The sequence below is a fragment of the Panthera uncia genome, chromosome C2, assembly GCF_023721935.1.
Source record: "Panthera uncia isolate 11264 chromosome C2, Puncia_PCG_1.0, whole genome shotgun sequence".
Classification (NCBI taxonomy): Eukaryota; Metazoa; Chordata; class Mammalia; order Carnivora; family Felidae; genus Panthera; species Panthera uncia.
The window spans coordinates 10,427,344-10,443,741 of record NC_064810.1 but is presented as its reverse complement, the minus strand read 5'-3'; the positions used below and the strand labels follow the sequence as shown (position 1 = coordinate 10,443,741).

Genomic DNA, 16,398 nt, shown 5'->3' with positions numbered 1-16,398 from the left:
GCGCCTGTGTGCTAGCGGCGAGGGCGCGGGGGAGGAGGGGGAGGCAGGTACCAACAAGTCACTGAACTGTCTTCCTCATGAAACAGTATTTCGTATGTGATGAATTCGCTCTATAAATAACCCAGATGTATTGCGCAGAGGCTGTGGTTCAAAAATGTGTCACCTGCTCACTGGCTTGACATCAGAGCGTTTATTTATTCATTCATGAATGTCAAGTCTGAAGTGATGAATGAACAGAATCACCAGGTGACTTTATGTATATTGTTTTCCCGGCATCTGGCTTACTGGGAAGTCTGTCGACAGAACAAACATTTCACGAGGGCAAATCGCCCACAACAGAGACGTAGCATCTTTAAGAAGTGCCCAGTGCAACAGAAACATATTTTTAAATTAACATTTAAAGTTTTATGGAAAACTAACCCTTTAAAGTTCTTGTTATTATAGAAAAGGATAATGAAAAGTTGTAACATCGCTTTGTAAATAGCATATTCTTTTCAGTCACTTGATTTTCTTCCATTTACAATGATTTTCATTTGTGTTTCAAGAGACTAACGGTACAGAAGGTGTCTGAATTACTGATGTCTGTTGAAAAAGCTAGACACTTCACTCCATCTAGACATTGCATTAGAGATGCAATCCACACATTAGGTGATTTCATCTACTAATTAAGCCAAGCGATATTTAACACCTGTCTATCTACTCAGGCCACTGGCGTAGACCCCAGGAGTGTAGAGATGATTGAGACTCCCTGAGCTGGAGTGACCCGCTCATTAGAGCGAGTCAGGTACGTAAACCTCATGATGACAACTTGACAGGTTATAAAGGAGATCAACACAGAGTGGGCAGAGCTAGAGCAGGGACAGGATGGGGACCTAACTCGGGTTAAGGTGTATTCTCTCAGAGTAGCTGAGAGGAGGAAGTCAAAGCCAAGACGGGTGTATGGGGTTATTGCTTCGTACCTCCCAGCTTCCCTCTCTTCTTCCCTATCTCCCCATCTTCTCAGCCAAGGCACAGCAATTGTCAGTAGGGCCTCAAGTCTCAGGACTCTAGGGGCGCCTGGGTGGCTCAGTCGGTTAAGTGTCCAGCTCTTGATTTTGGCTCAGGTCATGATCTCAAGGTTCGTGAGTTCGAGCCCCACGTTGGGCTTCCCACTGACAGTATGGAGCCTGCTTGGGATTCTCTGTCTCCCTCTCTCTGCCCCTCCCCGGCTCATGCACACACTCTCTCTCTCTCGTTCTCTCTCTTTCAAGGTAAAATAAATGAACATTAAAAAATAACAAATAGGGACGCCTGGGTGGCTCAGTTGGTTAAAGCGTCCCACATCAGCTCAGGTCACGATCTCGTGGTCCATGAGTTCGAGCCCCGCATTGGGCTCAGTGCTGACAGCTCAGAGCGTGGAACCTGCTTCAGATTCTGCGTCTCCCCGTCTCTCTGCCCCTCCTCTGCTCTCTCTCTCTTTCTCTCAAAAATAAACATTTAAAATAATAAATAAATAAATAAATAAATAAATAAATAAATAAAATAGAGAGATAAGTAAATCATATCTTAAAAAGCAAAAAGTCTCAGGGTTCCAAGACAAAATTCAAAAAAAGAATCCCTTCTTCAAGGCTTGTAGGATGTCTTCTGTTGCCTACAAGGATTATATCTCCAGAGGGAGGTGTCTACGAGGTATTTGTTCCTTAGAAACAAATGTGCAATTATGCTAACATAAGCATTACAACAGTATCATGAAAATCCACTGATACTCACGTGTGACCAGAGTGGCCTCCTGCCTCAAATCATTAATCCAGAAACGCTATCACACACAGAACGTTCATCCCGGTGTGCCCAGAGAAGCGGCCCCGGCTACCAAATCCTGGCCTTGGGCCGGGATCCAGACAGAGACCCAAGGTTTCTACCAGGTGACAAAGACCATCACCTTCACTAACCTCTGGTCAGTCTCTTCCGAGTCAGCAAGCAGGTCTCAGCCTTGGCCTGTAAATACTGTAGAGACTTGGTACAAGTGATTTCGTCCCCCTCTTCACACTAAGAGACTTGAACAAACACTACCACAGCTACTAACAGCTCAAGGCCTCATCCCTAAGAGGACCCCAGCTCCATTTAGAGTGTCTGCCTGAGAAAACTCAACAGGCTGCTGGGAAAATTCACTGTTGGTTCCAGCCCAAACCTGGAGATTGGCAGATCAGCTCCCTGAATCCCCTCTGAGAGCAGTTAGAAAATGTAGAATTAGAAATCTTTTCTCTCCTGGGGCGCTTGGGTGGCTCAGTCGGTTAAGCGGCCGACTTCAGCTCAGGTCACGATCTTGCAGTCCGTGAGTTCGAGCCCCGCATCGGGCTCTGGGCTGATGGCTCAGAGCCTGGAGCCTGCTTCAGATTCTGTGTCTCCCTCTCTCTCTGCCCCTCCCCCATTCATGCTCTGTCTCTGTCTCAAAAATAAATTAAAAAAAAAAAAAAAACGTTAAAAAAATTTTAAAAAAAAATTATTAAAAAAAAAAAAAAAGAAATCTTTTCTCTCCTGCTTTGAGATACAAATCTTTTACCAGCCAGCACGGCCTTGTCTCTTTGAAACGCCAACACTCAAGGAGGGAACCCTTCCCACCCGGTGGGTACCTTGCTCGAACGTGCACCACTCTCTCTGGTCATAAAGACAGAAGCTTCTCTTTCGGGTAAGTCAAATCAGACCCACTAATGCCCTGGTTTTTGTAAATTTCCACTTCCCTGATTCTGCTCAACTGACCCCACTCCCCCACTCTCCCCCCCCCCAGTTCCCGCTCCATAAATCCAACTTGACTTTGGTTCATACTGGACCCTCTTCTCTGTTGCAACAGTTCCTGAAGGAAGTCTATCCTTCATGCTTTAGTGTCTGGCTTCATCTTGCACACAGGAAACCAAATTGAGGGAAAGAAATTTAGATTTCTGGAAGAAAGTGCATTTTATTATCATCACTGAAAGGACAGCTGGTGACACAGATGGCTATCAGCCAGCTTTCCTTTTGGGGGATGGGCGAAATGCCCAATCTTCAGAAGCATGTTGGGTAGAGAGCTGTTGGAACCACTTGCCTCAGTTTGCCACTTCGACATTAATCCCCCAAATCCTAGGCTTTCCACTTTCAACTCAGCAACGAAAGATGCCCCTTCAAACAACTTGTTTTTCTTTTCTACCCCGTTCGATGTTAGAGCTCCAGCTGCTTGGATTCCTGGCCCCATATGACCTGAGCCCCTCTTAACTTCTTACAAGAGTTCAGAAGTGGTTTGAAAACGAGCCCATGGGAGTTGCTGCCCCTACAGTCTACATCCAGACTACTGAGAGTCAGGGTCCCAGCTCCGGCACTTGCGGGCTTTAAGACCCTGGACAAATTAATCTCTCTGTGCCTCCCTTTCCTCATGTGCGAATTAGTTGTATGATGTCCGGGTATAGGCTCGTTACGAGACTTCAGCGAGACAAGAAGCCTAGTTTTGTTACTTTCTATAGGAAAACTTCGCTGGTCAGTAGAACCAAACCCTCCACCCCTCACTCTGTCCTTGTCCTCTGCAGGCCTAACAACACCTTGTGCGTCATCACCACAAAACGTCATAATGGCATTTGGAGTCAGACCTCCTTCCTGGGTTCGAATCTAAATTCTGTCCCTGCAATTCGCGGGTGTTGTTCTTGCGCCAGCCGCTTACTCTCCCCTTGCTCGGCTCCTTAATCCACAGAAGGGTGAGCCGAGCACGGAGAAAGAGCTCCGTGCACCTTCCCTGGGGTCACCCTTGCATTTATTTGGGGTCCGGCTTGCGCGCTCCCGCGGGGCCGGGGCTGAGCGTGCCCGAGCGCGCACTTCGCGTCTGGTTAACGAAGGAAGCTGGGACCCCGGTACCCGGGCTACCGCTCTCCCAAAGGAAAATGCACGCATTTTGTCAGAGATGAACGCTATATTTGGAAACCTCTGGGGACCCAAGGGTCCTCAGTCGCAGACAGCAGCGGGTAGTAGCCAGAGGAAGCGGGACGCCCAGCCCTGCGGCCGTCGACCTCCCCCAGCTCCGGTAAGGTCACAACGGGAACCCGGGTTCCGGAGCACCGTGTCCGGTCGTGCCAATCGTGACCCCTGACCCCTGCGCAGCCCCCAGCAGTCCGGTGCGGAGCGTCCCACTGCGCCTGCGTACCGGGCGTACGCCCGCGAATGCCGCCCGGGTCCATTGCGCCGGCGCGCGGAGCGGTGCATGTCGGGACATGTAGTTTCCCCGCCGCCTTGAGCGAGTGACCGTTCCTGTGCAGGCCCCGGCGCAGGAGCCTCCGCGGCCTGGAGCTGTAAGTGGGTGATATCCGGTCAGCGGGATCCTGACCCGAAGCCCGACAGCTTTTGGGGGGCGCTGGGGAGTCCGGTGGTCGGCCCCGCGTTTGCTGTTCTGTCAGGGATGCCCGCCAGCCGGCCCCCCTGCCGCGCGGCGCCGGCTTCCCGGGTGGGGACCGGGAGGGTGACGGCCGCCGCGGCCCCACCCGCGGAGCGCCCCGGCCTGGCTCGGTCGTCCCGGCGCCGCGGAATCCGCGGATCCGGCGCCGGGGGCGCTGTGTTTAGGCCGGCACGAGGTCCGGACGGGGCCCAGAGTTGTTCCGGACGGAGGGTTTGGAGGGATGAGCGAATATTCCGGACACCCTGTTATGTGGATGGGTGGGGGAAGCGACGGCCGCCGTTGGCCTTCATCCCCGGGTCTCAGCGGGTTAGGTGTTACTCCCCAAGGGTCGGTTATGGAGGAGCCGAGATCCAGCCTCTCTGGCCCTGGGAACCGCAGGTGACCTGGTAGTGGGGCTCAGAGGTCGACGGAGTGATGCCCAGGGTTCACCTGCAACTCCCTCCCCCTCGCACCACCCAACTTCTAATGATTGGGTGAAGAGCTGGGGTGAAAAGGGCAGAGACCGGGAATGCGAACATGTTCCGAAACGTTCTGACACGGCCTAATTAGCGGCTGGAATGAGCGTAGATAGCAGGAGACTGACCACCCTGGAGTTTGCTGGGTGTGCCAAGAAGAAAACGTAGATTCTGGACAGTATTTTGTCCACATGGCTTTCATTGTCCTAACCTGAATAAACGGAGAGCTTTTCTGGTTTTTAGGATAAATCTGGCAAAGGAAAACAAAAATGATAGAAGCAAAGGCTTCTATCTGAGCCACTGTTATTTTTCAGATTTAAGTTAGCTTGAATGGTGCATAGTTCCGGGGGAAGTCTAAAACCTCCTGCACTTCACAGTTTTTATGCCTCAACAGTGTCCACACCTTGTTGGCTTCTGCAGTTCGGCCCTCAGATACCAGCTGCCTTCTGTGGCTAATATTGCATCAGACATACATATGGCAGTGGAGCTAATAGCCTGCTGATATTTTTAGCTGTCTCAGTTCTCATTTGCTGAAGTCCTGCCAGGTGCTACAAAAGTTAGAGTTAGAGCATGCAATTGAAGCGAGAAGAGGAAAGTTATCATTTGGAGGCAGCAGGTAGGAATGAGCTGGACTGATCAGCCCTCTTGTCTCCCACCCGCTCACTGCATCACTCCCACTACTTTTTTTTGCAGGTTGACTTTAAATATGTTTCCTTCTAAAGAGCTTGAATTTCATCACCCTAGGTATGAAGCTGAGGCAACTGCCAGTAAATTTTCATAGTCAGATTGTGTGATATCAGAGAAAATGGGGACTTAACGAATTCCAGAGTTGCAGAGTTGTTCCTTGGATTCCGATTTTTAAAATGAGAACATTTTGGTTCAGAGAGGTTAATGACTTGCCCCGGGTCACATGCCTGCCATTGGTGCCACCAAGAATAGAGTCCAGCTCTCCAGTTCTCTTGGTCCCTGCTATCTTGCATTGATTGCATTTTGCTCTGGTTGCCTCTTGTTTATGGTTCTTAAGCTTGGCATGCCCATTAGCAGAAGGAGAGATATTTATCATAACACTAATGGTTGATATTTATTGAAATGTTTTCCATGTACTGAGCATTGTGCTTAGTGTTTATAATCCAGTCTCTGAAGAATTTACAGATGAGAGATGCGGGGCTCAGAGAGGCCAAGTGAGTTGTCCAAGGTCACACCAGTAGTAAATGTAATATTTGGTTGCCAGAGGGCCAGACCGTTGGGTGTTCTTTTTTTAAGTCAACACTCTTTTTTTTTTTTTTTTTAATTAATTTCCTAAAATAATCCCTACACCCAGTGTGAGGCTGTAACTCACAATTCCGAGATCAAGAGTCACATGCTTTACCAACTGAGCCAGCCAGGCACCCCATGGGGTGTTCTTTTTAATTTCCTCTCATAAGCTTTTTGGACCTATTTGTTGCCCTTGACCTTGGGAATCAATATCTTACGTTAATCCATTAATGTATCTTATATTAATCCATTAATTCTTACATCAATTCTTGTAATTAATTACATTAATACATTAATATGACCGCAGAAAATAAAGAACAGCCAAACTTACCTACTGTATTTGTACACAGCTCCGTTAGAGCAAGAGTTGTAAAAATGAAATTTACATAACCTTAAACATTGTTCAATTACAACACGGCTAAACCCTGAGATTATCAGAGATTACTGAAAGTGAAAATTCTAGCAACAGGTCATAGGAACGTGTTTCTCCAGTGCAAGTCAGAATCTCCTGCTACTTGAGGACAAACAGGCCATTTATCCATGAAGAAAACGAGCACCTTCAATCACGTCATCCCATTTAAAGAGATTTATGGTGTACGTTCCTATCATGAACTTATCTGGCTTTGAAAGAAGTCATGGGGAAAACTCGGTTATCTTGTGCCAACCACCAGCCTGTTTTCCAGATACTATGACCTTGAATCAATGAGGTATGAATTTTCTATACTTACATGCTTTTGTAAGTAAAAGTTTTAATAAAACACTTTCCCCGAAGTTCATTTTAGTATCCCCATTCTAAAGGCCTGACCTTTTCTTGTGCCTTTTCTCCATTCTAAGTACATTTAAAGGCAAGCATCCCCATGATTTTTGAATTTGCAAAGCTTTCTGCCTATATCAGGGTAAGACTCTGGAGCCACACTGGATGAGTTCAAATCCCAGTCCCTGTGCGACCCTGGACGCGTTACATAAACTTTGTTGCCTCATCTCTGACACAGAACAATAAATCTCTCTCCGGAGCTCGTGTGAAAACTAAATGAGTTTGCACAGCTAATGTGCCGTAGTGCAGCCAGGCACCGTGACGTGAAGCTCTGAGTATACTGTAAGTTGCCAAATTTCAGAAAAAAGTCAGGGCCCTAGAGCCCATCTGGCTGACACCCCCTTTCTTCATTTACAGATGGGACCAAGGCCCCGGGAGGGAAGTCACTTACCAGAGTGCGTGGGTTCTTCATCCAGAACTCAAGTCTTCTGACTCTTGGGGTACGTGCCGTAGCATAAGAATAATGACATACAAGGCCTTGGAGTAGATGCTGTGCTCCAGCTGTGTCCCCTGACCTGTCATTTCCTGCTGCTTCCTCACATTTTAGATGAGATTCTAGATAGGAATTACTTCCTGAGGACAGATTTTTTCCGTATCATTTATTCCCCTCCAGATATTTTTTAAAAACCAAGATGAGCTTAACACTCAGAGGACTTGAAAAAAGAGAGGCACTCATCCGCCGGCCGGCTCTTTGCTCAGGACAGGAGGTGGGTGGAGAAGACTTGGGAGCTCTTCTGTCCACAGATGCGTGGCGGGGGGGAGCACCTGTCCCCTCAGGCACAACACTGCCACCGCTGCTCGGGGCTGTGCCCCCAGCCCAGGCAAAAAACAGCCACGGAGACCTTTCTGCTCACCAAGAGCCAAGCCCGTCTTCCTCCCTGAGCCGGGCCATCTGCTTTCCACCAGGCTCTGGGTCCCCTGCTGGGGGCCCCCCCAAACCCTCCTCTCTGTGGGGCTTGCTGTCTTTGCTCCTGTGCCCTTTCTCTCCATCAAAGGGAAGGCTTCCTAAGGTGGACTGATCTGGAAAACCCAAAGTGACCTGTTTCTTCTCTCCCCCCCCCAGAACAGCAAGACCTGACCTCCCAGTTCCTCTCTCCATGTGCTTGTCTGAGCAGGCCCACGTCGACCAGGAGTGACTTCGCAATTGGCCCAGCATGAACTGGAAGGTGAGTATGCTTTTAATTTATACGTTGTGGCTTGGTTTTTTCTTTCTCCTCATTGTAAAAAGTGAGAGTAGGGGGCACCAGGGTGGCTCAGTTGGTTAAGCATCCGATTTCAGCTCAGGTCATGATCTCGCAGCTCGTGAGTTTGAACCCCGTGTCGGGCTCTGTGCTGACAGCTCGGAGCCTGGAGCCTGCTTCGGATTCTGTGTCTCCCTCTCTCTGCCCCTCCCCCGCTCATGCTCTGTCTCTCTCTCTCTCTCTCTCTCTCCCCCCCCCCCAAAAATAAACATTAAAAAAAAAACTTTTTTTTTTTTAAATTGAGAGTAACAGTGCTGTAGAGGTGGGTTGATTAAAAAGAAAAAAATGAATTAAAGCAGGAATCATAATGCTATTTAATATTTAATTTTAAGTTAAAACATTTAAAAGTTCATTTAGTCACCAGACTTTTGGAGGGGGGTTAGGCCCTTTCTTTGAGTGGGGGTACACTGACTTCAGATCTGCCTCACTTTTCTTGCAAAAACCATGCCTGTAAAGTTTTACCTACAGTTTCACATTTTGGTTTCTTTCAAGTGGGTTACTATGTTATGAAACAACCTACATACAAAATCTTTCCAGATTTTTATCTCGTCTTCCCTAATCTTTTACATTTGTGTTGCCAACAGCACTGTTTTTTTTTTTTTTCAACTCAAACTCGAAAATGCATTGAAAGCGTTTGATTTACTTCTCATGGAAACAAGTTTTTTCTCTATAAAATATAGCCATATTTCACTAAGTGTTGTGTTTACAAAAATTACCTATGATAACATCAAGTTCAACTTAAACTAGTTGGGGAATAAACATAGCTGTCCTCTGCAGAACAGATTCAGCAGATGAGAGCACAGGGCCAAGGGCAGAATTCTGCGGGGCATTCAGCGGGCTGCGGGCAGCAGCCAGCAGGTTTTACAGAGGGAAGGAGAATCATCGCATCAAATCCCCAAAGTGGGTGGGGTGTGGTAGCTGTTGGTTTAGAGAGCAGCCACTAAAATAGATCATATTGTAGATTCTTTGAAAGTATGATATCCAGCAAAAATCGTGTTGTCTTCACCGTCTAGAGATGGCTACTATTAACAGTTTTGGTGTGTTTTCTTCCAGTGTTTTGTCCATATTTGTAAGTGTAGCATGTGTATTTTCAAACTTAGGATCTCACTGTGTATTTTTGCAATTATGAGCATTTGCTTGTTCAAAACATCCACCAGCTTTCCATTGCAAGGCTCCCTGGGAAGGTGTGGAAGCAGGACCGGGGGGGGCTAGGAGATAGAGAACCCCTCTGCTTCCCCAGCTCTTTGGGGCAAAGGTTTGGGGGGGACCATGCAGAAGGACGGACCATGGGGACTTTTCTCCAGGACAAGCCTGGTTGAATTTAAGAGGCAGAGTGAGGACTTCTTGAAGGGGTTGAAAATGTTGGAGTGTTTGTTTAGCAAATATTGGGATTCCAGAACTCACCGTGGAAAGGCTGGGAAGGAAAGACGAGGCAGCAAGGAGATACAAGGGGAAGAAGCAGAAAACGGCGTGGGGTGGGATTTAGGGAAGGGCCTGTCCTCTCTGTGGTGGCCACAGTCAGTGGGGACAAGAGGCAGTAACTGGTACTGAAGGCTTGCTGAGGACTTGTTAAAACACAGACGGTGTTAAAACACACACCCCCCAAAGTTCCTGATCACTTAGTCTGGGGCTACCACTGGTCTAAGGCAGGCCGCAGAGAACGTTTTTAATCGTAGAATGATGGACAACCCACTTGACCACCCAGGCCAATCCTGCTGGTGACAGAAGGCGTTCTTTCTTATGTCAGGGACAGAATCTGCCCAAACCTTTCGGACTTCGAGCAGACACATAGCTCTGTGGCTGCCTGGGAACCACCTCATGTTTAAGAGGGGGCCCTTCCCTGTACTGTCGGGAAGAAGTGGCCTCTCTTCGCACCCTGACTGCATGAGGCTCTGGAAGGCAGCAGGATTATGTAGCCCGCGATACATCCTGTCGGCTTCCCTTTCTGGCTCAGGGGGCCTGTGGCATCAGTGACAGTCAGTACTGTGCATTAGCGACAGTATTTGCTAATTATTCAAAAAATGAGCCACTCTCATTACACAAGATTTGGGGATTTATTTTAAAAAATTGGTATGTGGCGCCTGGGTGGCTCAGTCGGTTAAGCATCTGACTTCGGCTCAGGTCATGATCTCTGAGTACATGAGTTTGAGCCTCACGTTGGGCCCGCTGCTCTCCGTGCAAAACCTGCTTGGGATTCTCACTGTCTCCTCTCTTGCTGCCCCTCCCCCACTCCTACTTTCTCTCTCTCTCTCAAAATAAATAAATAGACCTAAAAAACTTTTAAAAATTGGTATAGATCTCGCCCACTCCCACAATATTTTATTCACTTACCCCCTTGAAGGTTGGTTGGTTTTGAGACCGAGACAGGGCGAGCCTGGGCGGCTCAGTTGGTTAAAGAGGCTGACTCTTGATTTTGACTCAGGTTACGATCTCATGGTTCATGAGATTGAGCCCTGCGTCGGGCTCTTCACTGAGTGTGGAGTCTGCTTGGGGTTCTCTCTCCCTCTCTCTCTCTGACCATCCCCCTCCCTCAAAATAAATAAACTCTAAAAAAGTTAAATAAAATGAGGGGTTTGTTAGAAAGAAATCAAAGGCAGACATTTAGCACAACTGAAGCTCAGTCCCCCAGAGGGGCAGGAGTGCAGCCCTGAAACCCTTTGCTTTAAGCCTGGGGAAGGGGGGCCCCTGACCTCTGCTGCCGCCTCTCTGCCCCCCTTCCCGGTCCTGAAACCCCTGCCTTGCGCTGCCTCCTCTCCACTACCTTTAGAAAGAAAGTAAGTACCCACACCACTTGCCTCTGTCCATTTGTTGATGTATTCCCAATTCAGTGTATTTTCTAACTTCCCGTTGAGCTCTACATTTCCCGTCACTGAGCCGTTTGATGTTTAGATCACAGGGAACCGTGAGCTGTGATGTGGGCTCCGTCATAGTAGGACTCGGGCCGTGGAGATGGGGAGAACTGGAGGGGTGACTTTCCCATGTGGATTAGTGCTCTGTTGGCCTAGATCAACCCCATGAACATCAAAGGGGGTTTCCGCCTCTGAACTGCTTGATTTTTGCCGCCAAGGAGGTAAAATAAAAGCACATTTAACGCTTTTTTTTCTTTCATAGCTGGTTTGTAAACGTGGCGTCCAGCCTCATCTTGACTGAGAACCTTCAAGAAAATACAGGAATTAGAGGGCTACTGGGGGGAGGTAGCGGAGGTTAGCTCTAAGTCTGAGTGAGGCAGATCCGCGTTCCAAGCTGCTTATATTTGTCACGATGAAAAGTTTCACTTTTGCAAGGTTTTCAGTTTCTTCTACTGTTGCTCGAGTGGTCTTTCTCAGTGCGTATGTTGTATTTATTCTTTGCTGTGAAAATGACTTTGTGCTTGGACACTGTTACCCAGCTGCTCAGTGTTCTTGGGTTCTGACTGTTCTGGTTAAATTAAAACAATTGAAATATTTGGATTCCTCCTTTGGATGTCTGTTCTCTTCCTGCTTACCACCTTGCCGTCGTCCTCAAATATCCGTAAGTAGCCTGTTAAATCATTTCAGAGGTAGTGATTGAGGTCGGCTTTAGTAAATTCAGTAGCCCAGACGTCGTTTGTTTGTATAATTTAATAGTAAAATTGGTGAGCGTGGGGAGCGGATGATGCACCTTACAGTGTAGTGATAAAGAGAGCTCAGGTTTTGGAGCGGTCTGAGCTCGGTCGGACCCTCACCGTTCCAGACTTTACACTTTCTCAGCCATAAAATTAGGACAGTCTGTCTGCCTCCCGGGGACAGGAGCCGGGAGCCCGCCTGCTATGGGAGGAACCTGTAGGGGAGGCCCGTAGCGCCCAGTGAGCTCCCTGTAGGCCTCACTGACGCCACGACATCTAAGCGTGAAATCTATATCTAGGTCTAAGCCTAAAGAATTGTAATAAAATTGTGCGAACACGTATGTACGTAATTTATGATTTCATTAAGTCCGTTTCCTTGAAACTCGGGAAGCAGGGGAAAGAAGACCGGCATCGAGGTTAGAATATTTCATTCTGACTCTGGCCTCATCGTGAATCGGCTGTGTGACGCAGGCCTCTCCCCGACCATGAGCTTCACTCTCCTTGTTTGTAAGGCAAACAAGTGGTAGATTTAAGTCGTGCTTAAAATCCCTCCCGGCCCTCCCGCTCTGTGAGCATATTGTTCCCGGCTAGCTGAAGTTTTCACGGACCCATTCTGTTAGAAGGAGAGACAAATGTGCTTCCTGTAGTAGAATCTAGTAGGACCTCCTTATATGGGAATTGCGTATAATAAGTTATGTTTGGCAGTTTACTGATTTCACTGGAATAAATCCTCCCTAATTAATCCTCTGGAATAAGTGACCACTCAACTAAAGCACACCTTTATTCGGGAAGGAATTTTTACTCACGCGAAAAGCTCACAGTTATCATTCAGGTCACGCTAACCGTGTTTATGAAACAAGTATAGTGTTTCCCTTGAGATACTGTTGCTCTATGTGCACTAACATCGTAACGTACCTACTAGTACAGACAGTAATTCAAATCCATCGTTATTCCCCGGACGCCATTGTGGCCCATGGGTCAGAACTTACCCTCTAACCGGAAACTATGGGAACAGTTAATGAGTAGCTCAGTTTTCATGTTTTGAATTTTACTGTATTTTTATATTTATTGAAGCGCCGATGCTGATGAGTGGCTACAACCAAGAGGAAATCGTAGCCTCCTAGGATCGGAGAATCTAGAGACGGGGTCTGGCCCACCTCCCTTGAGGAGGCAGAAGCTTAGAAGTCAAGTGCCTGACCCAGGTCTCGTGGTCAGTCGGTGGCAGAGCAGAACTATAGCCCGGGCCCCCCTGTGCCCCCCCCACCCCAGCTCCGGCTGCTTTCACTGGACCGCAGTGCCTCCTGGGCAGCAGGGGCCGGGGTGACCGGCCCAGGGCCTGGTCCAGTCGTGGGAGACCACAGTTACGTCTGCGGCCCGTGGGTGGTTCGCGCACGAAGCTAGCAGCAAGGGGGCGGTGGAGGGTGGAGGGAAAACTAGACCGCGTCTGTCCTGGTCGCCAGCGTAGCCCCAGCAGCTGGCCTAGTGCCTGTTACGTGACAGGTGTGCGGTAAGGGTTTGCTGAACGAGGGAATGTAACAGAAACGTTCCTTCTCAATCATAGTACATCTAGAATGCTTGCTTTCTTCTTTAAGGTCCTTGAACATATGCCCTTGCTGCTGTATATCTTGGCAGCAAAAACCTTAATTCTCTGCCTGGCGTTTGCTGGAGTCAAAATCTACCAACGGAAAAGATTAGAAGCAAAACTGGAAGCTGAAAAAAAGAAGCAGTCAGAGAAGAAAGATAACTAGAGGGAAAAATCAAAGGTATGGGGACTTTGCTCGTGCAAAATTTACAGCGGGCCGGGGTGGGCCGAGGCACAGACGTGGGGGTCAGAGAACCCCTCCTGCCTCCAGTCTGAAGGCCGTGTGAGACCCACCTGCTGTCTGATGGGGGGCATCTGCGGGAGGGGAGGCGTGCAGATCCCGGCCCCCTGCACCCTGGGTGCAGATGAGCTAGGTTGTGCCCGCCTCTGCTCGAAGCCTGGGCGCTGCTCCCTTATCCAGGCAGCGGGGCTGAGCAGGTGTTGGGTCGCAGAACTCTTGAGAATTTCCTGAGAGCCGTGGACCTTCTCCCAGCAGAAGCACGCATAGTAGAAACACCTACAGTTGCACATCAAATTGCAGACGGGGGCGGGGAGGAGGTGGGGTCACAGGTCTGTGGAGACCCATGCCCGTACCTAAGATGAACAAACCCTGCTCGATCTTCAGGAGAAAGTCTGACTCTCAGGAATGGCATAGAAATCCCTTCCCGATGTGTTCTTGCCCCTCCAGTGCTCACTCCCCACACTTCTGCAGGCCACTCCTTGACCATGGGAGACTTTCCGGCCCCTTGGCCTTGGCTTGTTAGTCCCAGAGGGTCCTTCCCAACAACATCTTCATGTAAGCGTGAAGTCACTCGTCGCGGTAGCCCTGGGCCTGTCACAGCACCCAAGAGGTGCCCAGAGCACATCTGTTGAGTTAAGGCACCAGGAAGTAGCTCTGAAACGCCCACCACAGAGTGAACAGACGATGATCAGCACCTCCCTTAGTTCTGGTGTGTGATCTGATTTATCAGGTTGAATTCTGTGCTGCTCTGAAAATTTGAGGATTCAACTACGGTGACAGGTTTCTAGATCAGCGGTCCCCAAACTTGGCTCCTGATCAGAATTGTTGAAAGTGCAGATTTCCAGGCCCCAACCCCCGAGAGATTCCATTACGTGGGTGTAGACATCTGTTCTTTTGAAAAACCATTAAGGGATTCTTCTTTCCTTTTTTTCTTTCTTAACATACGTAGGTGTATTTTTTATTTAAATTTTAGTTAACATGCACTGGGGGATTCTTAACACAGTCCTTTCAGCAACATGTCGCTCTAGGAGCCACTGGGCCAGCGATCTCCTAACCCCTCTCCACCCGGAGATACCATGCTTCTGTAAATAGGAATTCCCATAGAGGATTTTTAAAAACCTTTTTTAATGTTGATTTATTTATTTTGAGGGAGAGAGAGAGAGCAGGAGAGGGGCAGAGAAAAAGAGGGAGAGAGAGACTCCCAAGCAGGCTCCGAGCTGTCAGCACAGAGCCTAACACGGGGCTCGATCCCACAAACTGTGAAATCATGACCTGAGCAAAAATCAGCCTCGGATGCTTAACCAGTTGTGCCACCCAGGTGCCTCCCGTAGAGGATCTTTAGGCCTGTGGAGGTGTAGGGGCACCTGGGTGGCTCTGTCGGTTGAGCGTCAGCCTTCAGGTCGGGTCACAATCTCGCACTCCGTGAGTTCAAGCCCTGCGTCGGGCTCTGTGCTGACAGCAGAGCCTGGAGCCTGCTTCGGATTCTGGGTCTCTCTCTCTGCCCCACCCCCGCCCACGCTCTCTCTCTCTCTCTCTCTCTCTCTCTCTTATTATAAATAAATACATGTTAAAAAAGTTTGGACCTGTGGAGGTTAATGGCACACGACTAGTAATCGTAGCAACACTTACTGAATGACTGTTGTGTGGCTAGCATTTTGCTCAGCATTTCTCAGCTGGCCGGCTTATTGCTTCTGCTGATAGCTCTGCGGGGCCCGTTCAGACTGAGAAAGGGCTGGCCCTCTGCCTCGTGAAGAGCAGAGTCAGGATCGAACCCAGGTCAGACACGGGCCCACCGGGCCTCACCCCGGCTGCATCACCTTCCCAAGTGCAGGGACGTGCACTGAGAGACTGTGAAGCACAGTGGCTCTCCGGTCCTCACCCCGGGCCCAGAATCCCCTCCTCTGTCATTGCCCCCCACGCCGTCCCTGGCCAGAACCTTGTTTTTTTTGGAAACGGTGTTTTACTGGCTGAAACCCAGGAGTGGGCAACTGGGGTGAGGAAAGAGGGAGCATTGCAAAACTAAAACCATCAAGGGAGGGCAGTTCTCTTTGAAATGTGTGGTAGGTTGAATTTCTGTCTCAGGCAGAGTCTAATATTTTTTAATGTTTTATTTATTTTTGAAAGCAAGAGAGACAGAGCACGAGCAGGGGGAGGGGCAGAGAGAGAGGGAGACCCAGAATCCGAAGCAGGCTCCAGGCTCCGAGCTGTCAGCACGGAGCCCGATGCGGGACTTGAACTCACAGACCGTGAGATCATGACCTGAGCCGACTGAGCCACCCCGGTGCCCCCAGAGCCCTCATTTTGCGTTAGACCAAGAAGAAGAAGGAAAGATGGGATGTGGGGCCACGAGCGCTTCCCTCCCACCGGCACCCGCAGAGACCTCGGGGCGCAGGGGCTGCCGCGAGACTGACGCTTCATTTTCCTGCCAGCCTCGAACCTGCTTTTAAACCAGGGCAGAAAACCGGGATGTTGAAAATAACATTCTTTTAATAGATAAACTTGCGGTGGTTTCTGTTTGTTACGTTGAACCGGCTGAGCGCCAGGGTCAGCGCTGAGCAGGTCAAACCTCCGTCGGTGTTCAATCAGACATTTCATACCCACCCTTTTTGTCTTCCTTTCTAGAGTTTGCGATTTAAATGTCAGCCTGAGTGGACCCCAGCTGAGAAGGAAGCGGAGACCCTTACTGAATGGGGTGTCGGAGGATAGATTCCCAACCTATAGGTTTAACTTAAAATTGTATGCTTTTTTTTATGCCCTTGAAAGAACCAGTATTTTGTTTACTGAAATAAAATACCTTTGTAAAAACGTTGTCTCTGTCTCTGGAATAAGCCAGAGCAT

The 16,398-nt window shown here is 48.9% G+C and overlaps 1 protein-coding gene across 1 annotated transcript; it reads left to right on the top strand.

The window, feature by feature from the left end:
• Window positions 1-4,179: 4,179 nt before the first annotated feature.
• On the top strand, window positions 4,180-16,365 carry SMIM11 (small integral membrane protein 11). The gene is made up of 5 exons (XM_049629263.1): window positions 4,180-4,286; window positions 7,271-7,353; window positions 7,977-8,079; window positions 13,330-13,500; window positions 16,183-16,365. Exons 3-4 carry the CDS (start codon window positions 8,068-8,070, stop codon window positions 13,483-13,485), a joined length of 168 nt encoding a protein of 55 aa, XP_049485220.1. The 5' UTR covers window positions 4,180-4,286; window positions 7,271-7,353; window positions 7,977-8,067; the 3' UTR covers window positions 13,486-13,500; window positions 16,183-16,365.
• Window positions 16,366-16,398: the final 33 nt, after the last annotated feature.